Source organism: Bison bison, unplaced genomic scaffold (genome assembly GCF_000754665.1).
Source record: "Bison bison bison isolate TAMUID 2011002044 unplaced genomic scaffold, Bison_UMD1.0 scf7180017864178, whole genome shotgun sequence".
In the NCBI taxonomy this organism is placed as follows: Eukaryota; Metazoa; Chordata; class Mammalia; order Artiodactyla; family Bovidae; genus Bison; species Bison bison.
In genome coordinates this window covers 1,136,803-1,145,351 of record NW_011494750.1, presented here as the reverse complement: position 1 = coordinate 1,145,351, position 8,549 = coordinate 1,136,803, and the positions used below count along the sequence as shown (strand labels likewise).

General features: G+C 34.8%; 1 protein-coding gene across 2 annotated transcripts in view; it reads left to right on the top strand.

Moving 5' to 3' along the window:
- The first annotated feature begins 1,001 nt into the window (after window positions 1-1,001).
- PHF21A (PHD finger protein 21A) overlaps window positions 1,002-8,549 on the top strand; it is a 163,969-nt gene continuing 156,421 nt past the window's right edge. For both annotated transcript variants that reach the window (XM_010842334.1, XM_010842335.1), the window contains exons 1-3: window positions 1,002-1,042; window positions 2,402-2,513; window positions 8,192-8,334. In XM_010842334.1, coding sequence (XP_010840636.1) covers window positions 8,281-8,334 — 54 coding nt within the window. In that variant the 5' untranslated portion in view covers window positions 1,002-1,042; window positions 2,402-2,513; window positions 8,192-8,280. The remainder of the gene's footprint in view (window positions 1,043-2,401; window positions 2,514-8,191; window positions 8,335-8,549) is intronic.

Genomic DNA, 8,549 nt, shown 5'->3' with positions numbered 1-8,549 from the left:
GGTATGACTGTGCATGATTAAATAAAAATTTGTGATTTGGATGAAGATTGTTTTAAATATCCCTTAAGGAAATGAGGATTTACATCACACTGTTGGAGTGACATCAGTGGACAGATATACTATGTTTAAGGCGTAGGGTGATAGAGATTTAGAGCATGGTATGCTGAATTTAAATAATACGAAAACACTAAGGAAAAAGCTTTAATTTTTGTTCACTAATTTTTTTAACTAGAAAAGTTTGGGGCAAGGACAAGTTAAAAATAAATAATATAGCTTGACATGAATTTTCTGACCTTGAAATCAACTTAATGGAGTTTAGATAATCTTAAAAAACCACAATTGATAAAAGCATCACTGAGCATAGATTGGGATCCCAAAACCTTGATTTTTTTTTCTGGTTCTATCAACTGATGTGGCATAGGGAAAGTCACTTTCGTGTTATGTGGTTCACAGTTTAAACTGGTAGCACTTAAGAATGTGAATGAAAAGTTTAATTGAAATTATGACTATACATATAAGATGCTTGAATTTTAAAGCCTTATATAAGACAGGTCCATTTCAAGATTAATTGAAAAAAAAAAAAAAAGCCTTTTAAGTAGATCAAGCTAAGGGCCAATGATGTTAGCCTAATTTGTAAAATAAAGCAGCAAACAGTGAAGGCCATTTGTTGGGGGGGTGTGTGTATTTCTGCATTTCTGTGTCTCTTAGGAAAGGGAAACTATCAGCTACTTTTTCTTGTCTTGAAAAGGCTATCGAAAAGTGGAAAAAAAAAATGGAAAATTAGATATCCACTTGCCCTTGAATTCTTCTCTTGTAAAAACGAAACTCCCTGTCTCTTTCCTTATTTTTTTCGTTTGGGTTTTAAAGCTTTGGAGATTCTTGTGTGTTTTGGTTTTTACCTCATTAAAATGAGTTAGAAATCTTTATGTTATCAGCTTTTGATGACTTGTCGTAAGTCTGTGTTTGTAGTCTAATTCCATTTTCCCTTTCTTCTCTTATAGGGAGCAAGAGAACTAAAGGAGAGCCAGTTTCCCCAAAATTGGTAAGTACTTTTTTCAAGCAGGCATACTGTGCCTGATGCTCGTAGGATGATAATTCAAATATTCAGTGATTTTTTTTTTTCTTTTTTTGCAAAAAAGCTCTCTCCCAGAAATGAGAAAGACTTCACTGTTTGTACTGAGTGAAAGTGAATTTTTGTCTAATTTCACATAACCATATCTCAAATTCATTTGTGTTTCTAATATTACTGCCAGGCTTGCATGTTCCTACGTTCGATAACCTCTTAAAATGTAAAGGTCCCCTTTGCGGAAAATGTCCTTAATGCAGTGGTTAGGGCTGAAAATTCAGAAACCAGGAAATTCAAAAGTTAAGGTTCCCATTGTGTCTTGTATTACTTAATACGCTGTTTAATTTGATGGCCTTAATATATGTGCAAAAAGACTAAGTTAATGTAACTATGGGAACCTTGACTTTGAAATTTGGGGACTCTTAGCATTTATATTATTAAATTTAACGTTGGATTGGCCTCATGTCTGATACTACATTTTCAGTGTATGTTTTGTATAATTCTTGAAGAGGAAAAAGTTTTTAAAATGAGAGAAATGTGGCAGTGTGGGTCATATAGGCAAACATGTTTTTTCCATAGTATCAGTTTTAATGTCTACTTTAACAGCTTATAAATCATCACGCTTAATCATTTGAATGTATAATTCAGATTACACAGGGCATTCCAGTGTCTAAAGACCAAACAAATATTAACCTAATTTTGAGAGCATGTATTACAATAAAAAATTAAATTCAAACAAGATAACTGGAGTAGGGTAGTCCCCTATTGCAAGGTACTTTTTTTTTTTTAATTCTCTCTCTCAAATGGTAATTCATTTAGTGGGTAGAGTAGGTATTTAGTTGAGGCTTCTTTCATAACTTAATGGTCATTGAGGTATCTCTTACCTTTTAGGTATTGAGCTTTGAACATGAAAGGGAGGCATTTGAACCAGTTAATCTTAGATTATACTACCTTTTTATCTACTTGCCTTTCTCTCATGGAACCAATACAAATAAATAATCAAGACCCCATAGCCCTTTAGTTTGAGATGCAATGGAATCATACATTTCTTAAAGAAGAAGGAATGTTAAGGGCCTTCTCTTTGAACCATTTACCAGGTGTGGCAGTTTCTTCTCTTACATCCCTGACATATTGTTATTCAGAAATATCCCTGATGTATTAAATTCTACATTTTAAAGAATATAGCTCATATTTCTGTAATGTGTTCTGAGGAACTGTAATTTCCACAGAAATTAATAAATATTATTGAGGTGGGAGGGTGGGGAAAATGTTCTGTGGTCAAATAATTTGGAAAATGCTGCTTTAAACAAAGTTAAACAGGTTTCTTTACTGCAGGACTTCTCAGAACCTTTAATATGCTAATGTGCATTGTGAATCTCCAAGAGGGGGATATGATATGCAGCATTCTTGAATACTTCTATTGACAGGGAGCCCACTACCTCATAAGGTAACCCATTCCTTTTTTGTACAGCTCTAATCCTTAGCTCTTCCTTAAATTGATCTGAAATCTCTCTCCCATAACTTCCACTTCTGTTAAGTACTGATTAGTTATACCAAGACTACCGTCCTCTCTTATGTTCTCCTTTGTGTAGTAAAATATTTATCATTAAAAAGCATTCTGGTAAATATGGCAACAATTTCTAAAATGCTTTTATACAACTCTTCTCTTCAGCCTCCTTCATTTTGAATTTCTGTGCATTTTTGAATTTGCTTCAGTGTTCTTGTTGTTGGGTATAGTTGGGAAGAGTTTAGTAGACATGCTCAATTTCTGTAAAGAAAAGTAGCAAATAGAAGAGTGTATGTGTGTCTGCCAGGCCTGGAGCCAGGAAGCGGAGGTAGAAACTGTATCTTAGAATGAACACTGGTGGTAGGGAGTGGGGCAGGACACTCACTACAGCAGACCTGTGCAGAAGAGGGGCTGTGGGGAAACCCTGACTCGACCGAAAATACCACTCCCTTGTGCTGGAATGGTATGACTTGTGCAGGTAATCCTTGTTTTTTTTTTTTTTTTTTCTTTTTAACAAGGATCTGGCCCCCTTACACCCAAGAAACCAAAGGAAGGATACATATTTTATACTCAAAGGCATTCATACTTTTAGATATCATTAATCGAATTGTGTGTGTGTGTATGTGTGTAAATATCAGTGGTTAAGAAGCATCAGTCTTACTAGCTCAGGTTTGTCAGCACCTATAATACCAGTACTTGAGCATAGTAACCTTGCCAGACTCAAAGTGTAGCCTCCAACATCAAGTTCTTTGTGCAGTAGCATTTCCTGTTGACCTATGGAGTGTCACCAAAGAAATACCACCATGAAAATAAGAAAATAAACTTTATATATTTTTTTAATGTCATCTTATTGATTCATGTTAGTAAATGTTAGTTTTCATAAGTTATTAAAATTTTCACATTTGTGATCATTTTTAGCACTGGTAGTTAAAAGTTAAAGATATGTTTTATCTACTAGCATATTAGATCCATAGTAATCAGTAAGTATTCAGTACAAATTGAAACCTGATATTTTAATAATGCTTCCCTGGTGCCTGTGCTGCTGCTGTTGCTAAGTTGCGTCAGTGTGACCCCAGAGATGGCAGCCCACTAGGCTCCTCCGTCTCTGGAATTCTCCAGGCAAGAACACTGGAGTGGATTGCCATTTCCTTCTCCAGTGCATGAAAGTGAAAAGTGAAAGTGGTCACTCAGTCGTGTCTGACTCCTAGCGACCCCATGGACTGCAGCCTACCAGGCTCCTCTGTCCATGGGATTTTCCAGGCAAGAGTACTGGAGTGGAGTGCCGTTGCCTGGTGCCTCAGGTGGTAAAGAATCTGCCTGCAGTGTGGGAGATCCAGGTTCTATTCCTGAGTTGCGAAGATACCCTGGAGAAGGGAATGGCTACCCACTCCAGTATTCTTGCCTGGGGAATTCCGTGGACAGAGGAGCTATTTCAGTATTGTAGTAATTTAATTTTAGTATTTTAGTAATAGACATGAGACAAGTAAGGATACATAGATCTACAAGACTCTACTTTTTCAAATTTTAAAAAATTAATTAAACTTACTTGAAACACTATTTTGAGAGTATAGATCAAAAGTGGAGTCTTACACCAAGTAGATACATGTTATAGAGAACCCTGAGCTGTTCATTTTTGAGGAATTCAGTCTGGGGGCACAACGTATTACAGACTTACTGTAGTTAAGTAAACTTGGTTGATGCAGTGAGTTTTGATTGGGAAAAGATTTATATCAGTTCAAGAACAGAGCAGTGATTTTAGTAATAAATTCAGAGTTGTAGCATTACTGCATTATTAGAATCATTATGAAAGATCTAGCAGTCATACATCTCCAAGCAGAACTGTAACCAGGGAAGTGGTTAGAATCCCCTTCTTAGAGAAGTTGGAAATAAGAAAGCTTACACTCTTTTCAGAAATATACTGTGTTGAGAAGTTTATACAAAAGTTTGTGTGTATGAGTAAGAGTTAAGTATGTTAAGAAAAGCATAGAACTTTACAGTTTACAAATGGCTTTTCATATAACTTCACCTAATTTAAACCTCATAATAGTTTTGTGAAACAGATGATTCTGTTCCCCTTTTTCTGATTTATAAGCAAACAAACCTAAAGCTGAGAGTGGTTACACAGTGAGTAAATGGAATCAGGTTTTTTTTTTTTTTTTGAGACAGTGAATGTTCTTTTCAGATACTACATCTGCCCCTCCCCCCCCTTTTTTTAGTGAGATTTGGTTATTTTGTTTATTTGCTTGTTCGTTTGGTTTGTGGAGTTTTTATTTATGTTTTTGTAATTTGAATGTGGGAGGCCATTAGGTGTCCCAGTGGTTTGACGCATACAGTCTTGAATATAGTGAATGTTGGTGTTTTGTGCTAAGCACTTGCCTTCTCTGGTGGTAGAACTTACAACTGATGGGCGGCGAAAGGCTTTGTACCTCAGTAAATTGTTTTGTAAGTCTCTTCATATTTACCTTGCAGCAGTGGATTTGTTATTTATAATGTATTAGAATTGGTCAAAATATGATAAATCATCTTTTTATAAATTTTGCCTTCTTTATAATACTTTGTTACCTTCTATATTACTTTATAATACTATAAACTGCCCCCAAATGGTCATCACATGATGGCTGCATACATTGTCTAAGCCCCCAAAGTATTTTTAAAAAGGATTCAACATGTGCTTGCATTGTTTTTTGTAGGCTATGAATATATATGTATATAACCTGTTCTTTAGGCAGAAATCAGTCTCTTAAAAATGCAGAAAGAGGCTTCTGTGAAAAAGAAATATATTAAATGAATCTTCTAATCCTTCATATATTTTTCTATAATAAGTCACTACCTTTTTTAACCCTTCAGTTTTATCTTGAAATAAAATGAGTAATTGGCCTTTAGAGTCCTTGCCAAGTAAAATTTCGTGCCTTTGTGTGTCTCTAATAAGCAGACAACAATCTGATGAAGGAAGTAAAAGCTGTCAGCTCCTCATTAACTTGAGTTGCAGGCTTCTTATCCTGTGAGGCACTCTTTGACATTTAGAATCTCCAGGTTAAACCCTGGCTTTACTTACTCTGTTCCTGAACGTGTTGTTTCATCAGTATAAATTTTTCTGATGTTTTATCTAGCAATTCTAAGTTAATTCTTTGTTATATAAAAATAAGTACATATTTTCCATGGAAAAATTTGAAAATACTGATACTCTGAAAAGAAGAAAGTAAATAACCCTCAGTGCTACCACTCAGGTATAACTAATAGCAAATTATAAAAGTGCCACCTGATGCAAACTCTAGGCAGCTCAGAGTATTATTGTTTTTACATGTCTTTGTCAGTTTGACAAAAATGTGTCTTCTTAAATTTACATTTCCATGACTCTCTTGAAGATAGATTTTTTTTCATGTTGATCACTCTTATTTCTTCTTCTGTGAATTGCTTTTTCATAGCCTTTGAAAAATTAATTTGTAATTAATCTGTAAGCACTCTGTAACTGTACAAATTATGTTAACCCTTTGTGTATATTGTAAATTCTTTGTTTTTAAGTTCCTGTTTATTTCTAGAGCTTATGAATTGAGTTGAGCTATGATGTTATATGTAACTACTAGTAAAATAAAGTGTGGCTTTTCTGTCATTGAAAATACCCTTCAAGGTGATTTTAATTTAATGAAAATGATAGGGAATCATTTTTGGACATGCTTTCTGATAGGCTTAAAACTAAGTACTGTTTTCAGGAAGATCTCTAATACATAAGTCAGGAATTTGAGTAGAGCGATTATTTTAACATTTAAAATTATAGTGAGTGCATAGTTTTAACATTTGCTTTAGTATGTAAACCTAAATGACAACAAAAACCTTGGTCTAAAACCAATAACTTAATGATTCTGATATTTATGTAGTTCCAACAGTTTTTAAATATTTAATAAATATCTGGAAAACCTGGGTTTGTTCATCAATATTGCCTTTTCCAAATTATCTCCCCTAAACATACTACCTTTATGAAAATTTTTGGTGGGCAATATCATTGTATAATAATATCGTTTCCTAGCCTCCACAAATGTAAGTTTGAAGGAATTTTACACTTTGGAAATGTATTGTTTTCTTAAAAAAAGCTTAGGATATTTTGATATTACATAACATAGTATGTAAGCCCTAGGGAAGAGATTGCCAGTGATGTTTTTAAGCCTAGTAAGATTAAACAAATATAATGAAGACTAATACTCACACGAATACAGCCTGAAGTTAATGACTTCATTATAACTTTGTTAAATCAGGTTTTAAAGAAGTTTTAAGAAAACTTAGGTTGACTATGGGGCTTCCCTGGTGGCTCAGGTGGTAAAGAATTTGCCTACAATGCAGGAGACACAGGTTTGATCCCTGGGTTGAGACGATACCCTGAAGAAGGGCATGGCTGTCCACTCCAGTTTTCTTGCCTGGAGAATCCCATGGACAGAGGAGCCTGGCGGGCTACAGTCCATAGAGTTCAAGAGTTGACATGACTGAGCGACTAACTCTTTCAGGTTAACTATGAATTTTATCCATAGATAAATAGTTTTTAGAAGGTTTAAAGATTATGAGTCTCATTGAATTAGCATAAGGAGTAGCAGTTATTCTAACTTCTTGATTGTCCCCTTCCTCAGTTTGTAAAAATGCTGAAAAGCTGCTCTTAACTACAAGTTTTATATATATATATATATATATTTATTCAATTAAACTTTTACTTTGAGGAGAGTACCTGAAATCATGTCTAAGGCCACATTCAAGAAAAAAGAAAAGAAAGAAAAGTTAGCTATGGAGTTAATTTAAGTTGCAGTAGTGGTGAGCAGAGCAGAAGGTTCACATTCACAAATCTAGACTTTTGATGTTGTCTCCGTGTGTAGTTATACGTGTGGCCAAAGCGATGCACCAGCAGGCTGGAAAAGAAGGTGTGTAAAGGTGAAGAGTCTGTTCTGTTATATAGATGCATTTCATCTGTTGTGCACGATGGATTTATTTTTAACATCTCTGTCATAACTTTGTGGAAAGCAGAGTTCCATTGTAATGTGGTTAAGTACTAATTTGTTAAATGTAAACCTTTATACCAGAATTTCCCCTATTTTGAGTTTATATTTATTTTTTTAAATACTGTGGAAGTCCATCCAAATGAGAGTGCTCGGGCCTTCTTTAACTTCCAAGAGATCCTGAGCTCTCCAGTTCACTCTGTGTGGTAGTTAAAATGTATGACCATGCTGGTGTGTGTCTCTTTCCAAGAACAGTGTGTCCTGGGTGGCTGTCCTCTCCTCTTCTTGTCTCCTGACCTATCTAGGACAGAAGTGGTCTTGTTCAGCTCTGTGTCCTCAGAAAGTAGTATCTTACATGGTGCTGAGCACGTAGTAAGTGCTTGGATGTTTTCATGACCAGATTAAACACTTTTTTTTATGTCTTACTTATTTGAAGTGTTTTGTAGAGGAATGCTCACAGAATAAAACTCAGAAAGTTTTGGTACCAATTCAGTACAAATCTACTCATTTTGGAAAGAAATCTGTTTGGGGAAAGTTTGTTTAGTTGGCTAATTTTTTTGCCTAATGTAATTTATTTTATCTAACGTGTATGTTTCCTTTATAACCAACATAATGATCCCAAACATTTTATGATCTCTACAGCTGCAGTGAGAAGAGGAGTTTGTTATTTTAAACAAAGGCTGAAGAAACTGTAGAATTAGCAGACATAGAAAAAGTGGAGAAGGTAGAGGATGGAGTTGCAGACTCTACAGGAGGCTCTTAAAGTGGAAATTCAGGTTCACCAGGTATGTTTCATTCATGGCTTATCCCACGTCATGTTTTTAAGTAATGGCTAAATTAGTAAACAACCTGCTGTCTCTGATTTTCAGTACAGTTTTTAATCATTTTTTTAGTCAGTTGTCCAAGAATCATGTTATTTGCCTTCTAACACTACTCAACAAACTCACTGATAATATTTTTGAAAATTTTAAAAACCCTGATTTGTCTTCTAGGCAAAAGA